Source organism: Lytechinus pictus, chromosome 10 (assembly GCF_037042905.1).
Source record: "Lytechinus pictus isolate F3 Inbred chromosome 10, Lp3.0, whole genome shotgun sequence".
In the NCBI taxonomy this organism is placed as follows: Eukaryota; Metazoa; Echinodermata; class Echinoidea; order Temnopleuroida; family Toxopneustidae; genus Lytechinus; species Lytechinus pictus.
In genome coordinates, this window is record NC_087254.1 from 15335532 (window position 1) to 15358427 (window position 22896).

Sequence of the window (22896 nt, forward strand, 5' to 3'; positions counted from 1 at the left end):
ATAGCGCGCCCTCTTAGCTTAGGGTTCATCGGCGCGCGGCCAATTTGAAAAAAAAAAACAATCGGGGGAAAATTAATACGACTTTAACTGAAGTGAAGAGTCAGTAGGAACTTCACGAAAATTTACTTCATGGTGCAATGTCTCGAAAAAGGAAGTTTTCAACTCAAGATATAGAGGATCAAGAAAATAAAAGGTGTGTATGTAGCAGTTTGATAATGATTTATTGTCTTAACTCGTATGAAATTGAATTGTATTTGTAAAGTGGAGCATTTGACTCTGAATCTGATCCGAGTATTTTGTTGTCCCACATGCTTACTTCTGTGTAAGCCTTGCCTGCCTATCAGACTGTAGGATGGGGCACTCTAGGCGACACCCCAATACTTACCCGTGCTAATAAACTGGGACTCCACTCACGCGCATTTGGGCCGCCCTAGCTTAGAACTAAGCAATATTATCTAGAAATTGTTACATTGTAGTCATTAAATATGTTCTATTAAATAAATTGATAATGTTTAATCGGTACTCACCGGTTCTTTTGTTGCATTTTCAGACCATTTCTCACAATTCTTCGTAAATATTTGCGGCAAATTTTGTCGCCATAGACAGCTTAGCATCCATCTTTATTGATAAATGGAGCGCCCTTTACGATAGTTGTTAATGCCGCGGAGAAATCGTTAGGCATTTTGGCCTGTGTTCAAGGCGTTCTTTCTGTTTTATTTTTTACATTGAAGATTGTGCATTTGTTGAATAGCGCCGTCTACGTCAGGTATGAGATCGAGTGTATAAATACACTCTTCCAAAATAATTATGATTCCGACCTGGCGCTGTTTAACTTCAATCTCTTTCACCTAAATTAGCGATGAATGCTAGCATTATAAAATATATATTATTAACGTCTGACGAAAAGAATAACCAACCGATCAGCTGACGAGAACGCGAATCACGTGATCTTCATATCAGCTTCGATCGCGAGTCAGAAGAGAAGAGCAGCTGCCCAGAAAATCAGGAAAAAGCCGTGAAAATGTAAGTTCCCCTTCATTTCTTTCATTTTTTTTTTTGCTAACGATGCATTTACACTATAAAATTATAATTTAAATAAGAGAAAGGAATATAGCTTGTACTTGTACTTGTGATATAATATAAATATCCTGTTCTCAGAGATTTCTAACCAAATATACTACTGATGTCGCCTATGAGGTCCATACATGTAATGTTGGACCTCATTGGTACTAGGAGTGCTCTAGGCGACACCCCAATACTTACCCGTGCTAATAAACTGGGACTCCACTCACGCGCATTTGGGCTGCCCTAGCTTAGAACTAAGCAATATTATCTAGAAATTGTTAAATTGTAGTCATGAAATATGTTCTATTAAATAAATTGATAATGTTTAATCGGTACTCACCGGTTCTTTTGTTGCATTTTCAGACCATTTCTCACAATTCTTCGTAAATATTTGCGGCAAATCTTGTCGCCATAGACAGCTTAACATCCATCTTTATTGATAAATGGAGCGCCCTTTACGATAGTTGTTAATGCCGCGGAGAAATCGTTAGGCATTTTGGCCTGTGTTCAAGGCGTAGCTGTTCTATTTTTTTTTATAGGTATGAGATCGAAATCACAGCGAGTATTTACACTCTTCCATAATGATTCCGAAAGGGAGGCGCAACACCCCCCACCCACATGGGCGCAAATTCCAGGGGGACATGTCCCCCTCACCTAAAATAGTAGGGGGGCACATTATGAAATGTCATCCCCCTACTATTTTTGGTCTTTTCATTCAAAATCGAAATAAAATATGTATTTTGGAAGAGACGATCTTACTTTTGGGGTGCCCTTTTTTTTTTGCTTGTTTGCTTATCAAATTTCTTTTGGTCAAGATGACCTTCTTTTGGGGGTGATAAACCTTCTTTTTTGTTTTTGTTTGTTTTTTTCTTGTCAAATTTTCCAGCCCCTGGTCCCGGCTACCTTTGGGGAGAGATTTCCGCCCTTGCCTAACAGTACACTTGATATTGTTTGCGAATCTGCGTGGGCGTCGGGGGCTGGGGGATGAGGAAAAGCGGTGAGACGAGAAAAAAAAATAGAAGGAAAAAGAGGACAGAAAAAAAGTGAACGAAAGAAAAATGAATGGAAAATAAAAGGGAGGAGAAAATAGTGAGAAAAGTGATGGGTAGGTCGAGATTTTATGTGTCCGTGCAAAAAGAAATGAGCAGAGGTTGAGATGTTGTCTGTTTGGGCAAATGTCTGTCTGTTTGTTGGACTGGCGCCTGTTGCAAAAATTATTAAGCTGATGGAATCAGAAAGTTCCAACTGCTTCATGTCATACCGACAGTGACAGGATTAAGCGGTTGTAGGTATAAATCACGCTCTAAAACTGTGTTCTTTATTAAAAAGTTGTCCTTCATATTCATTTTCGCAAAAGAATATCAAGTTTTCAATTAATTGTCTATAGTTATCCTGTTTATGATAAAAATACTTAGAAATTGGGTTAGGTTAGGGTTATCAAATTATCGGGGCAGAAAATATATTTTTCAGTTCGCGCGTCGAGCTGGCATTAGTGATCAGTGAGATTATGTTTTTAATGACATTCATTCTATTCACAGCAATATATTATTAAACATAGCCGCATGAGTTATAGATAGGTCTATAGTTATCAGGTGAATAATTTACCGCTACACACTGATCATGCGGATACTGTTTTGTAAAGGGGAATTTCACCTTGATAAAAAGATTGTGAAAATATAGGCCAAAGAAAAATAATTTCAAAATATCGGTGAAGGTGTTATTTTAAAAAAATGGAGTTAGTAGAATTTCGAATGCTTGATTTGTGACGTCATAAACGAGCAGTTGCTCAATATTCTATGTAATATAAAAGGCCAAAATTTCCCATTTTTAATGGTCCGTAATGACCCACTTTTTTCTTTTTGGAGAGAGTATGAAGTTATCTATTGATATACTGAATTTACAATAAAAGTCATTATCACGTATTTCTTGACATTTCATTTACTTTTTACCATAATTATATCCGATATAGCTGCTCGCAAAGGCCTACGCCGTCACAAATAATTATTTAAAAAATCTCACCTTTGATTTTTTTTTGGTGGGGGATGGATTTTTCCTGAACGCATACCAATTTTTCAAATTATTTTTTCTGCTATTTTCATAATTAACTTTAAATAAATTCACCTATGCACTTCTTAATTTTTTCAAAGACAAAATAACAAAATTACATCTAGTCATCATCATCACCATCATCACCAAATTCATTCTCATCATCATCACCTTGCACTACCACCATCATTATCATCATCATCATCATCATCACCGCCACCATCACCACCACCATCATCATCACCAAGATAATTTTCATCATCATCATCTTTCTTTTTTTTCTTATTTTTTCCCCTTCCCTTCTTCTTTTTTTCCTTCATATTTTCCTCCCTTTTTAGAGGGGCACACCACCAAATAAATATGTTTGTTGTTGTTGTATATAAGTTGGCGGATGCCTCATGAAATGAAATAAAAGAGAAAATAAGGAAAGGGAAAAAGTAAGAAGAAGGATAAGAAGAAAAAAAGAAAGCCAAACAAACAAGACAAAATAATATCAAAATTTCGTAATAAAGTCAGTCAGTTTAATGATTATGTTTTCAATGAAATGAGACATAAAAGAATTGAAACGAGTAAAAAGGGCTACATCATAGTTAAAAGAAATAGAGGGAAGCTCTGAGACAATAAAAAGTGTAAAAAAAATCAGAAAAGACTTTGAAACACTCTGAACACGAGTATAATATATAAAAAAATTGGGAATAAGCGAGGACAAGTAGCTGAGGGACCCCCCCCCCTCTCTCTCTAGTTATTTACTCAAACTCGCATATACAAGAGAAGAAATTCTTACTAATCAAAATATTGCGAGCAAAAAGCATGAGCTGACATTTTTTTAAATATTCAAAACTGATAGAGAGACACATTTTGAACAATTCATGAAACATAATCATTCATTATAGCTACCAATCGGACTGCGACAAGATCTGAGAATTAGAAATTCATTAAAAGCATAAAATTGTATAACATTAAAATAAGACGGGCACAACGCATGAGCTAAAGCTTTATATACCAATTAAAAATTTGGACATTTTTAGCGTTTTCGGTAGTCATGAAAAAGATTCATATTTCATGAAAGCTCAAATCCCGAGGAGGAATATTTTTTATTAATTGACTTAAAAAAGGCTGTTCTAATTAAGCCCCATTTAATATTTGATTACAAGTCTCGTTAAACAGTAAAAGAGGAAAAAATAAAGCATATTGTGTTCCTCAATTCTCTTTCTCTTTAACCCTATTTTTTTTTTTTTTTTTTTTTTTTTTTTTTTTTGGGGGGGAGGTATTTTGGTTTAAAAAAAAGAGAAAAAAAACGATAATTGCTGGCTAGTGGGTGTAGTGGTAGGGACACCCCAGCCCCCACCCCCCCCCCCCCCCCCCCCCCGTAGTTACGCAAACATGGGACCAAATGATCCTACTTGTTCCAAGGCGAAACTTGTGCAATCAATTGAATGTTATTTTTGAGAAAATTCAAGCTTGCGCTGTTTAAATTCAATCTCTTTCACCTAAATTTGCGATGAATGCTAGCATTATGAAATATATAATTATCAACGTCTGGCGAAAAGAATAACCAACCGATCAGCTGACGAGAACGCGTATCACGTGATCTGCATATCAGCTTCGATCGCGAGTCAGAAGTGAAGAGCAACTGGCAATAAAATCTGGAAAAAGTCGTCAAAATGTAAGTTCCCCTTCATTTCTTTCAATTTTTTTTTATTGCTAACAATGTTTTAACTTTCTTAAACAAAAATTTAATGAATAGACAGTACGATAGATGGTACTTGTGTTATAATACACAAATAATCATCTTCACAAAGATTTCTGACACAAAATACTACAGATGTCGCCTATGAGGTCCATACATGTAATGTTTGGACCTCATTGGTACTAGGAGTGGGATGGGGGGTCGGGTGTCCGGACACTTTATATTCTCGAAGCCTTCTATTTTGTCTTTAGATTACACTAAAAATATGAATTCAATAGTAATAATCATCTTCTATTTTGTTCTCTATAATATTTCCTAACATTTTATACTAAAAATTGACGAAACTTCGGCCTTCCGTCGCTTGTAAATTTTTCCAAATGACTTTCTAAAATTGATCGTCCGGACACACAACATCTTGGTATACTACGCATGCTCCTAACTTCGAGAACTATTTATCCGCGAAGCCAAAAGGGAAGGGTACCGGTATGTTAATTTAGAGCGATGTGAATGCAGGAATAATTATCAGGTGTTTTTGAGCCTGAATATTAAAGTTCTTGTAATTTAACAGGGGTTCTTGTGATCGAGGCGGTTCAACACCACCTCATCATCTACCTCGGCCCGAGCGAAGTTAGTGCAGGCTCCACTCCACTTCACTATCAGTATCACTACCGCTACACTAAGCTCCACCTACCCGAACTTCGGGACCGTGAACTCGATCAGATATTCCGAGTGACAAAGGTGGGATCAAAAAGTGGTTTATTGTAAAAATTATAGAAAAAATATAACGAGACAGAAAAATAGCTTAATTTCTTACTCTACACCATTATTAGGGTGTCTGGAGAAAAAAATTAATTTTCTTATTTCAAGAAAATATCACATTCTCTTTGTGAATTTGAACAGAAATGACCTTCGGACTGACAGAAATGTAACATTTAAAAAAAAAATCAAATTATTGGCTGCAAAAAAGAAGAATGAAATTAGGTCAATTTTCAGCATTTCTCTGCTATAGACTGTGTAGTTAAAAAATGGACACACACAAATCCAAAATTTTAGCTTCCGAGAGCTCTTAAAAATTTATTATTAATGCCAAAAACTTGTCCATAAAGAGTCCAATAGGATTTTTCATGCTCTTTCTGATGGTATGATTTTTATAAAGATTTGGAAACCAGATCGCAATGAAAAATTGTGACAAAGTGAAAAAAATTGTGCAAAACAGAAATTTCATTTTCCCATAGAAAACGCATAGGGAAATGGCATTCTCAACACACACACAAATAAGGGTTTGCAATTTATCTCTAAATCCCTATTTAAAATGATCATATAAACTTGTCCTTACTGTCAAAAATACATGCCAAACACAAGTTAATCAATTCAGATCACATTTTTCTAGCAGCCTGAACTTCCCGAAAAAATGTGCCATATTTTCCCCTAAATCAGCCTGTTTTATGCTGACACTTCAGTGTGGCTTCAGACACCCTACCCTTATTTCACTCCGTGTCCATCCTCCAGTTATCCTCAAAATTGGTGATTTTGGGCTAGTATCTAATTCCTCACACGTATTATTCACGGCTGATTTCAAAACATCACATGCGATCGGTCGCAGGCCAAACAGCATAAATATTTATATCATATTGGATGGCTCAGAAAATACCAGAAATATTCTAAGAGTTTGGGTAAATATTCCAAGAATCAGTGGAATATAGTTCATAAAACTTGGACATAAGAGTAATCAAGTATCACTGAACATCCTGTGCGCATTTCAGGTCACATGACCAAGGTCAAAGGTCAATAATGGGGGTATCTGTTGAATTACCATCATAATTACCATCATAACTTCAAAATTCTGCAACTACCTTAGATAATTTTTTTTGTAATAATCCAGAAAAGGTAGAAATGAGTGGTATTATCACAACAGATGTCAGTGATCATCTCACTCCTTTTATTATGATCTCATCTCAACCAGATACAAATTATCCTCAAATGTATTATTCAACACGAGATTTCAGTATTACAATTATAATTTACTATCATTAGAATTATAATTGTTATCATTATAATTATTTCATAATAATAATTTTTATTGAAATAATGATTATTATTGTCTCAATAATTATAAGGCCTTTAATTATAATTACTATAATTATGATTATTTTTATAATTATAATTATAATAATAATTCTTATTGATGTCTTATTAATATTACTGTCTCAGTAATTATTACAATTATAATTACTTTCATTATAATTGTTATCATTATAATTATTTTATAATAATAATTATTAATAGTTATTATTGTCTTAATAATTATAATTACTATAATTATAATTATTTCAATAATTATTATAATTATAATTATTTTATAATAAGTATTATTGATGTCTCATTAACATTATTGTCTCAATAATTATTACAATTATAATTACTATCATTATAATTATAATTGTTATCATTATAATTATTTTATAATAATAATTATTATTGTAATAATAATTATTTGTCTCAATATTTATTGTCTCAAGATTTATTGTCTCATTATTAATGTCTCATCATCACTATTGCCTCATTATTGTCTTATCTTATTATTTCGTGATATTTTTAAAATAATAATTAACACCATAACAAAGGTCCATAATCAGATAGCAAATTCATGAAACATATCTCATACACGTATGTAAACCTATTTCTAAATTAAATTCATGAAAGGAGCTTTCTGTGCTATTAAAAGATACGACTTCCATTAACAATACCATATTCTAGACATTCAGACGCATTCTAACAAAAAATCACTTATCAAAAAAAAATGGTGATTTCTAATTTTAAAAAAAAAGGGAGGATCACTTTCATTCATGGGCTGTGTGGTTGCTTGACATTTAAACTGAAGCAGTTGATTAACTCAAGTAAAGTGAGAAGTACGGTGGCATGTTTTTTGCCTTTTTATTTTTTACCCGTATCGCTTTTCGAATCTTTCCTTGACAATGCTGCTGCTGCAAAAAAAAAAACCCTGAAAAAACCCCAAAACTTCTATTGCGGACAGGAGTCCCCCTTTAATCCACAATGTACCCTTCCCCTTTGATCGGCCCCTTGCAATAGCAGCATCGTTCGTCATTTGTCATTAATTTCCTCTTTAATTAATTCATTGTTTAAAGATGGGTAAGGATTTTAATCCTTTTGTTTCTTACAGTTTAATATTGCAATGAATTTAATATTATTTTTTATTTTGCTAAGGTATTTCTTGGATCCCGAGGCTGTTAGTCGTCATCTGTACTGCTCCATCTGCCAGGAAGTATTTACTGAACCTCAGAGAGCACCATGTGGCCATAGCTTCTGTAAAGAGGTGGGTTTTATACTTTCATTAAAGGACAAGTCCACCCCAACAAAAAAGTTGATTTGAATAAAAGGAGAAAAATCCAACAAGCATAACACTGAAAATTTCATCAAAATCGGATGTAAAATAAGAAAGTTATTACGTTTTAAAGTTTCGCTTATTTTCACTGAACAGTTATATGCATGAGCAGACTGATGACGTCACCCTCTCACTATTTCTTTTGTATTTTATTATACATGTATGAAATATACATGTAAAAACAAATAATTTTCTCATTGTTATGTGAAACAAAATTTAATTCCTCCCTGAACATGTAGAATTACCATTATTTTAACAGGGTATGGTTTAAGTCTACTTGGTCCTGACTGACAAATCTGTAAAAATTGAAAAATTTTATAGTTCAAACAAAAAAAACGCAAAAGAAATAGTGAGTGAGGGACATCATCAACTCTCTCATTTGCATATCAATGAGATGTGCATATAAGTGTTCTGTGAAAAATAAGCGAAACTTTAAAATGTCGTAATTTATTTTACATCTGATTTTGATGAAATTTTCAGTGTTATGCTTGTTTGATTTTTCTCTATCGAATAAAGTCAACAATTTTCTGGGGTGGACTTGACCTCTAAAGGAGAATGAAACATTTTGATCAAGTATAGCTTGTGTGAAAACAGAAAAATCAAAGAAACAAATCAGTGGAAGTATGATGAAAATTGAAGAATTAATAAAGTTGTTAGTATTTAAATGTTTAGATCACTAACAATTTGTACATCCTCCCATTGGCAATGCAACCAAGATGAGAGATGGCAAACCTGTACAACTCCCCCACTCTTTTGTGCACATTTCACGAAAAACCAGATTTTTTTTCCATGGGAGGGCATGCGATAGTACACAAATAATCAAGGTATATGAGTGCAATGGACAATACTTCATGAGCTGAAAGATGAAATGATCCATTCAACAAGGCGTAGCCTTGTTGAATGGATCATTTATTTCATCTTTCACTGAATGAAGTCCATTGTACAAATAAAAAAAACATTCATTATTTGTTTTATATGGCACTTAAAAATAGATCCTTGTTGTTTCATGTTTGACATCCATGAATTTGGATGCAAAATTACATGCAGTGCGAGCGAGGTCTGTTGATTGTCGATAGGAGTACACTGCAAACACAAGTGTTTTTACGTGTAGCACTGGTGGTTTCGGCCAGTGTGCTATGGACAAAATTATATGGATGCAAACTTGCACAAATGATATTGTAAAATAACTGTATTATCAATATCAAACAACTAATCAGATGACAAGGATCTATCTTATAAAGCTAAAATTACGGTTTGAGATATGTACAAAGAAGAGAGTTTTTCCTTTGGAGACATCACAAAAATAATTTGTGTTGCCGATGTGAGGATCTCCAGAGCATTAATATTCAAATGCTCATAACTTTATTGCTCATACATCTGTTGTCGAACTTCTGTTTCCATGCATGCTTCAAAGTGTTTCATTCACCTACGGTAAGCCAATATTCGATGAAGTAAATTTTCATTTAAAGATAAATGAAAGTACAGTTGCAGTAAACACTGATGTCATGATCTACATGTAGCTCTGGTACAGTAACATAGCTTTAACTTTGTGAAATCTGAAATCTAAGCTAAAAAAACGAGCTCACTGAAGATCACCAACACAGAACATGGGACAGTGTATTTTAATTGTTTGAGAAAAGACCTGACAATTTGATTGGATTCTCTGCTCATTTTGCTAATTTCTTAGCAATTATCTTCCAGAATCCTTCGGCACAATTTTTAAAATTTACACATAAAGTATAAAGATACTTTGGATGGTCGTTTCTTTGGATTGAACTCATTTTGAAATTGTTTCCACAGTCTGCATTTTATTTTATATTTCAAAATGTGGTCCAAATAAAGTATGAGGATTTTATGTCGAATTTGTTCTTTTGATCTCAACCATCAATCATTCAGATTTAGATTGATTATATATATATTTTTTGTTTATCAATGTACCATTGTGCACACACCGGAATTCAAATGTGTTACAAAGACTTTCTAATCAAAATGTCTGGCTAACAATGGTTTTTATAAATTATATTCCTTTTAATTTGGTTCCATGAAAATCAAATTACATGTACTTATGATATCAGGGCAGACTTTATCTGTGTATATTTTTGTCTTGCCTAACACAGAAAAGCATAAATGGTTCAGGGTGTTACTATTGCTTGGAAAAATACAAGATATTTGATGGAATTCCATCAGTTTCCATGTTTATTTTGCCAATTTCTCAGCAATTACACATTTTCTTCCAGAGCCATTTGGCACATATTGTTTATCTACATGTAGATACATGTTTAAACACTTATTTGATCATGAAACCAAATGACAAGGAACATAATTTATAAAAACCATTGTTAGCCAGACATTTTGATTAGAAAGTAATACATTTCAATCCGTGCATTTAATAGCTATACTTGAAATTATATTACCCCTCCCTTCCTGCCTTTATCTTAATTTCTCTTATCTTTGCTTGTTTGTATAATGTTTACTATTGTATCATGTAATCTTTGTGTGTAAGAGGCCGTTCTCATTATGCTTTCTAAAACTAGTTTACTGGAAACCGATTCAAGAAACCAGTTTGGAAGATCACTTTGCTAGCGTTCCCACTCGATCACACGGAAGTGGTTTTCAAAATCACTTCACGTAAAGCGATCTTGTTGCTATGGAAACGCTCTCAATGGGGTGACACGTTACACGCGATATTCGAAACTGCAGCAAAGGCATTCTACACCTGTCGTATAGAGAAGTGCGCTCAAAATGTGCAAAAATCGCTTTCCAAAGAAAGGTTGTGTCCTCACTTATGCTAAAACCAGTTTAACGAGGCAAAGCGATCTTGAAAACTACATTGCAAGATGGCTTTCTGAACCTGTTTGGAAGATCGCTTTGACCGTTCTCACTACACGTTAAATTAGTTTCCAGTAAACTAGATGTTATTTGTTCTGTTTCAGTGTATTTTCACCTGGTTGAAGCACAAGAAGAACTGCCCAGAAGACAGGTAAGGGATATCTTATGAATAAGATCTTTCTTTTTCTCCAAATTCCTACATGTTATTTCCTCCGAAATACTTTGAAGGGCCCATTTTTTAATAGTCCACACATCATCATCTTTATGTACTCAAATTATGAACTTATATTTTTTCATTTGAAATAAACCTATTCTGCTTTATATTTATCAATTTAATGAGCATGAATCTTGGGGTTGACATTTTTTTAAGCGTTATGGCCATCCTTTTCCAATTTATGAATGCTATAATAATTTGGTAGCAGATCATATTTGTTTGGAATATCTTTTTTAGAACACTTTTTCTATGATTCATTAAAAAAATAGTAGGCCTAATCACCATATTATGTTTGAGATGTGATACACAATAAGACAAGAAATAAAATCAAATCATTTTATTATTTCATTTCATTTATTTATTTTCTGTTTTTATAGGGGCCTAATACTATTCTTGAATGGTACAATCACAACTCTGCTGTTTGTTTATTTATGCATTTCAATCAATAATTTGTTGGTCCCGTTCTATTTACTTTATATTGATTATCCATATCTTGACTATGTAATATATTTCTAAACACAATATGCATACATGCTTACTGTTTTTATGTACATCTTTGAGGTATTTCTATCATAAGTTTAAGTTCATATTTAAGTTTATTTTGATTTAAACATCAGACAATCTAAGAAATATATAAGAATTGCAAGAATTATTGAAAAGCAATTGATTGTCCAGCTACAGTAACACCCATCATTTTTGCATAAGTGTTTTTTCTTTTTTGGTCTAGTGGTTAAAGCTTTGGACTCATTATTGTAAGGTTGTGAGTTTGAAGCCCTGCTCTGTCTCCACTTTGACAAACAAAAACCCAGAGTAATTTCTGTCATCAATAAGGTCAGCCACTATGTCTGATTAACTTAAAATGTCTTGTCAATCTTTCTTGCAGACGTCCCTTGAAACGTTCCGACTTGCATTATGACTTTATTGTCGCCAATGTGATCGGGGATCACACTGTGGCGTGCCCCTTTCGTCGGAAGGGCTGTGAGTACTTGGGCAAGCTGGATACAATCTCCCTGCATCGCAAATCCTGTGCTTTCAACCCCGGCAACCTCCCAGCGTTTCTTCATAAGGAGAAGAATGTTCTCGGTGAAAGACAGCCCACTTCTCAAGGTACTTCTTTCATTCATTTGATTATTCAACCATCCATTCACTCCACTCATTCTTTCTTTCATTCTTTATTCTTTCTTTTATTCACATATTCATTCATTTATCCAACCAACCCACCCTTCATGGAATAATTCATCCATCCATCTATTCATTAACCCTAAAAGGACTGGGGGGGCCATGGTGGCTCCCCCTCGACGCTTCGTGTGATATTTCCGAGACGCAAAAAGATAGCCCCTCAACATTTTAGGACTTTTTTTCTTTGAAGTCTCCCGCAATTTTTGAGACCAAATTCGCGACATACGGATATACCATCGCGACCTCACGTGACTTTTTACGAGACAATGTCATGCCGAAAATGGCTCATTTTATACTTTGTGTACAAAGTCTATGGAAGATGAAATTCATAAAAGGGTGATTATTTTTCATTCTAATTGGTCTGCTTAATTAATTTAGGGTTTAATAATGATCTGTAATAATTTCCATTGAAAAAAAACAATGAAAACAAAAGATATAAAAACAAAGAAATACATAAGAAAACAATTGGCTTTCGCAATTTTTTTGTGGAAATCTATAAATTAGATTACAAAGATGACATCAGCAAAAATGTGAAATAGGGTGTTAAATATGCAAATAATGTTTTTCATGAATAAATTTGCATATTTTATTCATAATAATTAAAAAATGATTATTTTCAGATTTTTAAAATACTAGCTTGTAGTTTATGTGGTAAAGAATGTGCGTGTCAAATTTTGGCGCGATCGCAGGAACGGCGGCTGAGATCAGAAGGGAGGCCATCATGGCCCCCACCCCCCCCCCCCCCCCCCAGTCCTCAATACAACACAAATAGCCCAGTCCTTTTAGGGTTTAGAGACCAAAACCCCTATTCACAGTTAGGTGTTTTTTTATCCCAGTATTTTTTTCTGCTCAGAAAACATTCCCCACCACTAAAGCTGTAAATAAAGGAATAGTGACAAATGCATTTGGGGAATTTACCAAAGCTAAAGGAAGGCTTTAAAGCAACCGGCACCACTTGAGGCATAATCAATAATTCTTACAGTTCAACTCCATCTTTATATTCTTTAGGATTGGAAGGTAGTGGATCCTCATTTTCCGAGAACATTGCATCACCCATGGTACCAGACAATGACAACCTACCAACGCCTGCCAAGCCTTCCCTGAAGATGAGACTCTTCTGCAAAGGTGGCGGCCAGCGAGACCTCCTCTACTCCATGTTTGAAGACGGCACCTCATCGACGTCCTCAGACACATCACCATCTACATCATCATCATCATCGACAATGGCGGCTAAAGCAACAGCCTCAAGAACCAGAAGGAAAGCTGTTCATCGTGATGTCATTATTCTTGATTCTCCATAAACCCAGGTTGGTATCTTTGAACTCATGATTCCTTCTCTGTCCAGTGCCTACTCAACTGTTATATGAAAGCCTATGGGAGGTGAATCAAGTAATATTTTTACTACCACTAATCATAGAACTGTTATATAGCACATTAAACCTTTCAAAAGCTAAAGTGGAATTCTGATGGTGTTTAAGAGATGTTAGGAACTTAGAAACCCATTCAGCAGTTATAAGCTTGTGCACAAGAAGTTCGATGGGCATTGTCCAATACTTATTTAAATTTATTATTGATTTGGCACTTCAGACACATTCATAATGTATACTGTAAGTTACAAAATCAATTTCAGTAGATTAAATGAATACTACATGTAGATCATCATACAAATGCAATTATTGTTAACAGTCTAACAAATACATCGCTTTGCAGCCAGGGAAGAGGAGAACAAATTTAATCACTTTATTACAACCCGTTTGTCCTTGCTGGTATGGCTATAGGGACAGTGATAGTTTGTTTAAAAAAAACGTCTTTGCCATTTCTGGAAATCTTTAACTCTGTTTCAAACTTGATCTTATGTTGATCTTATTTTCACAGAAAATGTAAAAAGCAAAATCATGAATTCTATTTTGCATAGTTAAACTCAATAAAAAAATCATCCTATCCTTTCTATATCTCAAATTTTTACAGAGCTATATTGCTGACTTTTAAAAATACCAGATAGCTGGGATGGCAACGTCACATCATTCTAGAGATGACGGATGACGACAGATATGATCACCAGCGATCAAGAAGAAATTGCGACAGATTACTTCAACAAAGATCACTCTCCTGCTGGCCAGCTTAGTGCCTTCCAAGAGATTGCAACTTCGAGAAATGGAATCAAGACCTTCATTTCAGGGCCGATATTCAACTTGATACTTGAGCCAGAATTCAGTATTTTGCTTGATTAAAATACTACATTTTTTGGCTAGTTATTTTGCTTGAATCTAAGTCAGCTGCCTACCAGGCTTAAGTCTTACTTGCGTGCAGTTTACAAACGTGATCCGCGCAGTCATACATTATGCACACAGATGAGTAAATACATTGGGCATTAATTGGTTCAAACTTTATGATGTCACAATAGTTGTTAATTAGTATTTTGTCTATATTTGGCTTGATAAAATAATATTCTTACAAAAATCAATACTTCCAATTGAATACCGGCTCCGGGGCCTGTTGCATAAAAGCTACCATCAAGAATCAAGGATTCCACGAAAGTGACCATTTGATTGCAAAGTTACTACAATATGAATTTTTATGCAACAAGACCCAGATCTCTATTTGCAGCTCAAGACTGACAATGCACACTACGCTATCTTTTTGTGACCCAATTTTGTAAAGTTTGATATAAACATTACAATCTGTGTTCAGACTCAACGATCAAATTTCCAAAATGGGGGTATGAGTCTCAAAATAATATTTTAATCAATTGTATTCCTCCTTGTAGAAAGAAAGCAAACTCAAATCCTAATTGCAGCATTGTCACAGCAATCTTACTTTGCCATTGACTATGATTTGAAAATGATTTGGACTATACTCGTATCATATTATTTGCAATGAATAACATTTTGTTTTTCATACTCCTAGCATTATTGCAAACTTCAAAATTTGTTACATTTTTTAACTCCCATATTTGACGGAAAATGTGATTAGTTAGAAAAAAAATTGGATCGCTGTCAGATCGCGTAGTGTGCAGCAGGCTTGCCATCAGAGATCAAGATTAGGCCCCTGTTTCATAAAGCTTAGCGATTGATTGTGGATGTGAATTTTACAATTTATTACATATACTATGATGCATGATCACTTGTAAAAATCAGCCCCGCGATCAATCACTAAGCTTCATGTTATGAGGGCCGTAATGGCCCAAATACACAAAGGTGGTTTTAATTGTACCATGGTACAAATCTATATGGAGATTTCTCTTACTATCGCGCTTGAATTTAGCACCCTTTGCCAAAAGTGCTCATTTGTAATGGACCTTGTGCATGTGGCGTTATAATCTCATAGCGCCCTCCCTCAGAGGATATAGGAATACACGTAACAGAGTTGTCAGAGATGTGCCAGCTGCAGATCACCAACGCATGCAAGGCAATGGCTTCCGCCTCTGAAATAGTGACACGATGATGTCAATGCATAAGTTCTATTGGACTTTTCTTACTGTCCCTGATGAGTATCATTATATACACAAAGCCTGCATTGTCCATGATTTTGTACCATGGTACAATTGAAACTTCTTGAGAATTCAGGCCACTTTGTTTGATATGTTTGATATACACAAAAAGTGTGACTTAATATCCCACTTCCGAAAACAAACCTCATTTATTTATTTTCTTATGATATTTATATATGATAATCATGACAATTTGAATGTAATCTTGCATCATGGGTTCTATCCTTCTTTTAACAAGACCAAATAATTAACTTGTCTTTAATTACACACTGCTGAAGACATAGAGGTTGTTTATATTCCTTTTCATATAATGTTTTGATTGAATTCGCTTTCACAAAGAGCAAGTAACTTAAAGGTTCCTTTTTCATTTGCATTGGTCATGTTCATTCTGTTATCTAAAGAATGATAATTTAAATTTAAGTCCTTTTTCTTCAATTTTACTGTGAATGAAAATTAGAGCAATTGGAGGAAAATAGCATATATTCTTACAGGTTGTTGCAAAGCTCACATAGGTGCATGTTTAGGCCAGGAGAACACCTGTCCCTAAAAATTAATTGAGATATCCCATTCATTTATCAATAGTATATATATTCCATATATGGGTCAAACCTATTTAGTATTTCTTGCAGTCGCAATCAATTTTCATCATATAATTTATCTTTTTAAAGGACAAGTCCACTCCAACTAAAAATCCAGCAAGCATAGCACTGAAAATTTCATCAAAATCGGATGCAAAATAAGAAAGTTATGACATTTTGAAGTTTCGCTTCATTTCGCAAAACAGTTATATTCTCATCCTTGTCGGTATGCAAATGAGGGAACTGATGACATCACTCACTCACTATTTCTTTTGTATTTCTTTAAATTAAATATGAAATATTCTAATTTTCTCCTCATTGACCTGTGAAACAAAGTTATATTTCTCCCTGAACATGTGGAATTACCATTGTTTAACATTTTATGGTTCAGTTAAGTTGGTTCTTATTTTCAATTCCTTAAAAATTGAAATAGTGAGTGAAGGACATCATCCATTCTCTCATTTGCATGTGACTAAATTGTGCATATAACTATTTTGTGAAAAATAAGCGAAACTTCAAAATTTCATAATTTTCTTATTTTACATCCGATTTTGATGAAATTTTCAGCATTATGCTTGTCTGATTTTTCTCGATTGATTCAAATCAACATTTTTCTGAGGTGGACTTGACCTTTAAATACCGTTATTCTAAGGTACAGAGCTTTCCTTTTTGAAAAAAAAAAAGAAAATGGTATTGCAGGTTCATGTTGTGACATGCATCGATTGCTTGATTGTAAAACCAGGATTTTTTTATTCTTAAATAATTTTAAATAATTGAGAGCATGCTTTTAGCCTCCTTGGAGCTCATTATGACCCTGCATATTCACGTCATACAAGAGATGAGTTTGGTTGAGTTCCCTTTAAGCTAACACCCATGGATTCTACTATCTTGTATATATTCTATGAATTGAATTGAACAGATTTTAAATTGCAATTTCTGTTCTCGCAAATAAGGAAATTTATTTATTTTCAGAATTTAATGAACAGATGTCAGTTTGAACATTTATGATTTTAGAATTGGTATGTTAATGTCACTGAGATTAACGTATCCAACAACTAATTGAATCATTACTTTATTGGAAAATTGGTAGGATAGAACTAAAGTGTACCGTTCTTGAAAAAATTGGACATTCCAATGCTCATTGTTATTGTAAGACTATAACACCATTTCCACTATGTTATTGTGTAAATTATATACATAGGTCACCGAATACCAAAGTCTGTCACTTTATGAAAGGCAGGGACTGTATTTTTATATGATTTTTCCATAATAAATTCAAGGTTTATGTCTTTTGAACGGTTACGAAGTGACAAATCACTTTCAGGATAATATCTGTTCTTATCGATTTTGTGATGTATCGGACAAATGAGTATCATAATGTAGTCTTTCAAAACTGATATGGATGTATATAAAAATACATCAGATAATAAGCAAATAATTTTGGATGGTTGAGGTGATGGAAAAAGCTATCACTTACAGAGTGATTTGGATATTGGAAGATTGTTTTTACAAAACCGTGAGACTGGCAATAAATTCTGATTGTCTTATACATAATTTTTTCATAGCTTTTTTCCCGCCCTTAATAAGTGTGAATATTGTATACATGTGTTGTATTAAACATTTTGTAAACATTTTTATTTCTTTGAGAAACATTGTAAGACTGGCAGCCCAGAAGGTTCATTCAAGTAACAGCACCGGAGGAGTGGGCCCTGGACCTCACGAATATGGACTGGTGTCTGGACTGTGCTGTGGTCATCCTGCTTACTCACACAATTTATGATGTCACCACTGAAAGACTTGTCTTTTTCAGCATTCAGAGAAGGGCATATGGCATCATCAGGCATGACATACATCCTTCCTAAAGTAAGTGCTTTGTGATTTAAATGACTTTTTATGTATAGAGTATGCAATACAACACAGTGAGGTTTTCCAGCTATTCTGTTTTGAGGGCAACAATTATGATGGTACAGTAATAGTGGAAAGTGACTTTCCATACTTGAGACAGTTTTTAGTCCCCCTTTTGCCTTAATGGTGGTTTCAATTAAAATTATTTTTAGAATTTTGTTTAGATTACTTTGAAATATGACTGTGACAAAACAGAAAATGGTCTTTGTGTTTGATGTGATTCTGACAAGTGACATTTTCATTGTTTTCATCTCAATCCACTCTCTTTATCATTACCTTAATTCCATTCCACCCATTCTCTTATTCTCTTGTTTCTTATGTCTCAATCCATTGATCTCTTGTATCTTTGTTCTTCCTTGCACCACTCCCCCTCCCTCTTACTGCCTCATCCTCCTCTTATTCTCATTCTCCTATCCCTTCCCCCTCTCCTTCTTTCTCTCTCTACTCCTATTTGTATTTTATCTCTGATTACAGACTTTCGTTCCCTCGTATTCTCCGCCCCTCTCTAACACTCAATATCTTCCTTCCACACAATTTCAACATGAATTCATCATGACTGATGTTACAGTGTTCTCGTACAGCAAACTCATATTCATTCTTCTTTGAATTGATTTTAAGAAAATAATGTAGAAGTAATTGTTTCAATACCAACTGCTGTGATCAATCTGCAGCATTTTCATTATATATTGCAGTTATGTTTCTATGAATGTCAAATTGAACCACCCTTCTGAAAGGTAAAAATTACTCCACAGCTCAAAAAGTTGGTCCTTTGCTCATAGTTGATGATTGTAAACCCAATGTTTGTGTGACACTGACAAGTGTGTATCCTCTAAGACGTAACCTCAGAATGAGTATAGATAGATTGTGTGTAGATTGGCTTAGGAATGATCAATGGGTCTGTGTAGAAGGTAGAAGACTCAACATAGTCACGTCTCCGTAAACACAGAAAAGTGTGTGCTTGAATGTTCATTCCCCTCTCTCTAAAAAAATGCTTCATCGAGGATACTATGGATTTGGCCTCGTCTCGCCGCCGTGTCCGCTGCTGCAGAGATATCCTCGTGAGCACTCTACCAGCTGCATTTCTTCTCCGATCATCTTCAACTTTGGCATGAAGGTCCATTATGGTAAAGCAAAGCCGCCTATTGATTTTGGTGTGGGTGGAGACATTGTTGCCATGGTAACAAGAGTTTTTGTGAAAATAGCAGAGATTTCCTTGTGAGCACTCTACCAGCTGCATTTCTTCTTCGGTCATCTTCAAATTTGGCATGAAGGTCCATTATGGTAAAGCAAAGCCGCCTATTGATTTTGGTGTGGGCGGATACATCGTTGTGGTCTAGTGGTTAAGACTCTTGTCTTTCAATCTGAGGGATTTGGGTTTGATTCCCATCCATGGCACGTTTTCCTTCAGCAAGAAATTTACCCACTTTTTGTTGTCCTCAACCCAGGTGAGGTAAATGTGTACTGGCAGGAAGTAATTTTTCAAAAAGCTGTGAGCACCGGAATTGGATGACTAGCTTAGCCGGGGTAATATAGGAGCACTTCAAGCATGTAACAAGGTGGATTCATGTGCTTTACGTGTAGAAATCATATGTTATTATTCAATACCAAGGAAACTTGTCATATGACAAATGTTGATGATACATCCTCAGGTGTTTCTCATTTGAAGAAGGATATCTACATCTGAGGCTGCTAGCTCTTCTCTTGTTATACATTTGGTGTTTTGCAGGTTCATCCTCGCTAATCTTGCATGCATACATTATATGGACTTCATGTGGGTCTTTATAGAGACTCTGTGTACAAATTGTTTCCTTTTGCATTATTTCAAGCTCCTTCAGACTATGGCTGTTGTATTTGGTTGCAAATGAGGTTGCAACACTAGCAGTTTGACAGTACTTTTGTCAGGTTTTAGTGTACGGTCACAAGAGGGTGCCATTGTTATGTCAGATTCCACAGGATTCATCCCATCACTCCACTGAAGCAAGTCAAGATGAAAACTAGACCTTAGAAGGATCGCCACCTGTTTTCATGGAAATATATGATAGAGCAACTGTGTACATGCAACTTTGTACACATGTTCTACCATAGACTTGCTGTTGCAAGTAGGTGGACAATTGTATCTTTTCTCTTTTATGGCCCTATTTGAGTTAGTCAGTTGACATTATGGTGTTTTGAATTTAAAGCTGCACCATTAATGGCCTATCCCCTGGCATACAGTCCTCAGAGCTATTCTTTGTTGGTAATTTGATATAGAGCCTTGTTAGAGCTAGAGGAGTAGACAGAAGGTTCCTAGCATCAAGAACACTTAGAAAGTGATGGGATGTCAATCTTAAAGGCCAGCTATGCATGGGATTTCAGGCAGGAGTTTGAATGGGCAGAGATCGCCAAGTGCTGTGTATATAGGCATTGACTGTCATGTAGGTCTTAAAAAGGTGTTATAGATTGAGAATGAGCAATAGCTCCTAGTGCAGGAGATTGGCTAGTCTACGGTGACAGTAAATGAAGGATTGTATCATCTCCCATTCTATCCAATACATATGACATTGCACTTCACATTTTGATACCCATATTGTAATGTAATTATTGATTAGGCATTATGAACTACCTATCAGGGAATATGAAGCATCCGGTGTCCACAGACTGGCTTAAATGTTTAGAGCCGCAGGGTTCGGAGGCTCCCACTTCGCATTACATTGTCGTTGCTTCAAGCTCCTTTCTTTCAGAGTTGTGAGGTGAATTGGATATGTAAACATAAGCTCGTGTTTTCCGTCAACAAATGGACGAATGACCAAGACCCCCCCTCCCCAAACCACAATGCTCACAAAACAACCAAACAAAGGCACAAAAATATTTATATATGTTTTTTAATTACATTTATTTTCATAGAAATACAATTGAATCATATGAACAAGAAATATTACATTGACAAGCTAAGACATATCATTGATACTCTTCATATTAACTGCTTTAAAGCTGAAAGAAAAACAAAACAAATTGTAATAGAGTAAAAAAAGCTGATTAAATAGAACATGTAATATCAGTCATGATTGGTGATTGTTGAGAAGGTGTGGAAAGGAAGAGAGAGTGATGGAGATGGATGGATAGTACAGGGAGACTGCAATCAATAGATTGATAGAAAAGATGAACAAAGGAGAAGATGAATAGAGAATGGATAAGGGAGAGATGGAGGTGATGAGAAAGAGAGGGGAATGGGGGCAATAAAAGAAGAGGGGGAAGTGCAAGGATGGATAGAGGTGCTACAAAAAGATCAATGGATTGAGATCTATGAAGAGAGAAACGAGAGGGGGTCAAGGAAATGGAAAAGAAAAGGGATGGGGGTGCGGAGAGAAAATTTGTTTTAGGGTGATTGGAGAGACCCCTAAAAGATCAAGGAATATGGGGGATAGAGATCCTCCTACTTAAATTACCATCATAAATGTCGCCCTCATCGACAAAAACCTGTAAACCCTCATTATGTTGTCTTGCATACTCTAGGCAAGTCGAAATCACAAAGAACTTAATGGACGGGGTATGTCAGAATTGATGATGGCATGTGCACCACTTCTGAACATTGAGAAAGTTAGTCTTTGGTGGTGGCGTCATAAATGGGTGTGAGTTTAGTGAGAAGACTACCTCACAGACTTGGTATCAGACCATTTTGTGAAGGCAGGGTATGCTTCATTGGTCTAGGTTACTGGCTTTGGGGCTCCTTACTTGAATGAATATTCTGGGTTGCCAGTCGTTTTTTTTTTTTTTTGTGGTTTATGAATCTTGGAAATAAAGGCTCTTATCTTTTATTTATTTTTATTGGTTTATCTCTTATTTTGAATATTTGTTTTCAAAGTCAGCACTGTTGCTATATTGAATTGCGTTATGCAGGCAAGATTGCCAGAGGCGTTCCACTTGTGCAGTATTAATATTAAAAACTTGAGGGTAAGATTTTGAATTTTCAAGATGAATCTGAAAGGAAAAGTCCCTATTCCATTAAACTTTAATAATGGTTATTTAATGTTTATTGGCAAATGGATGAATGTAATTTCATATCACTACTTATATTAAAGTGACATTGAAGGTTAAAGGTAGTTTTGGGGTCAGTAAAGTGATATTAGAAAGAGTTAAACAACTTTGCACTTGTTAAATCATCTGTCAGAATCTGTTAAATATGCTTAACATGCGTCTGAAATTTCAGGTTACTAGGTCAAGGCCAATTGCCATTTCAGATAAATTAACTTAAATGAGAATTGATATGTTTATTATTATTGAAAAAAATACGTAATCACATGAAATGTATGTATGAAATGAAGTGGTCAAGTGCCATTGGAGGTTAACTTAAGATTCTATTATGAAATGAAAGTTGTTTTTTTTTCTCTTTTTTTAACATGATTCATTTTTCAAGTAGTTAAATTCAAACTCATCACTGGTGCTATATTGAATAGTGTAATACAGGCAAGACTGCCAGAGGCATTCCACCTTTTTATAATTCTGATTATCAACCTTTGT

The 22896-nt window shown here is 34.8% G+C and overlaps 2 protein-coding genes across 3 annotated transcripts in view; both read left to right on the top strand.

Annotated features, from left to right (window-relative positions):
- LOC129269882 (ligand of Numb protein X 2-like) lies at positions 1 to 22685 on the top strand. Of its 2 annotated transcripts, XR_010294815.1 has the most exons (7): positions 28 to 193; positions 8027 to 8135; positions 11138 to 11184; positions 12131 to 12354; positions 13435 to 13733; positions 14395 to 16434; positions 17359 to 22685. XR_010294815.1 is itself a non-coding variant. In XM_054907338.2 (6 exons), the coding sequence occupies exons 1-5, from the start codon at positions 138 to 140 to the stop codon at positions 13725 to 13727; spliced, it is 729 nt and encodes a 242-aa protein (XP_054763313.2). In that variant the 5' UTR covers positions 1 to 137; the 3' UTR covers positions 13728 to 13733; positions 14395 to 22685. The 2 variants fall into 2 exon arrangements, 1 of the variants encoding a protein (XP_054763313.2); XM_054907338.2 differs by having other exon boundaries at positions 1 to 193; positions 14395 to 22685.
- The window catches only part of LOC135155653 (protein FAM47E-like), a 14434-nt gene continuing 9807 nt past the window's right edge, over positions 18270 to 22896 (top strand). Inside the window, exon 1 of the mRNA XM_064105397.1 lies at positions 18270 to 18357. The gene's annotated coding sequence lies outside the window, so the exon portion shown is untranslated. The remainder of the gene's footprint in view (positions 18358 to 22896) is intronic.

Excerpts from the sequence above, each read along its gene's own strand:
- LOC129269882 (XM_054907338.2), top strand. The coding sequence starts at position 138 with ATGTCTCGAAAAAGGAAGTTTTCAACTCAAGATATAGAGGATCAAGAA. Across the intron at positions 8,136-11,137 it reads GCCATAGCTTCTGTAAAGAG|TGTATTTTCACCTGGTTGAA; the intron begins GTGGGTTTTATA and ends GTTCTGTTTCAG. Across the intron at positions 11,185-12,130 it reads AAGAACTGCCCAGAAGACAG|ACGTCCCTTGAAACGTTCCG; the intron begins GTAAGGGATATC and ends TCTTTCTTGCAG.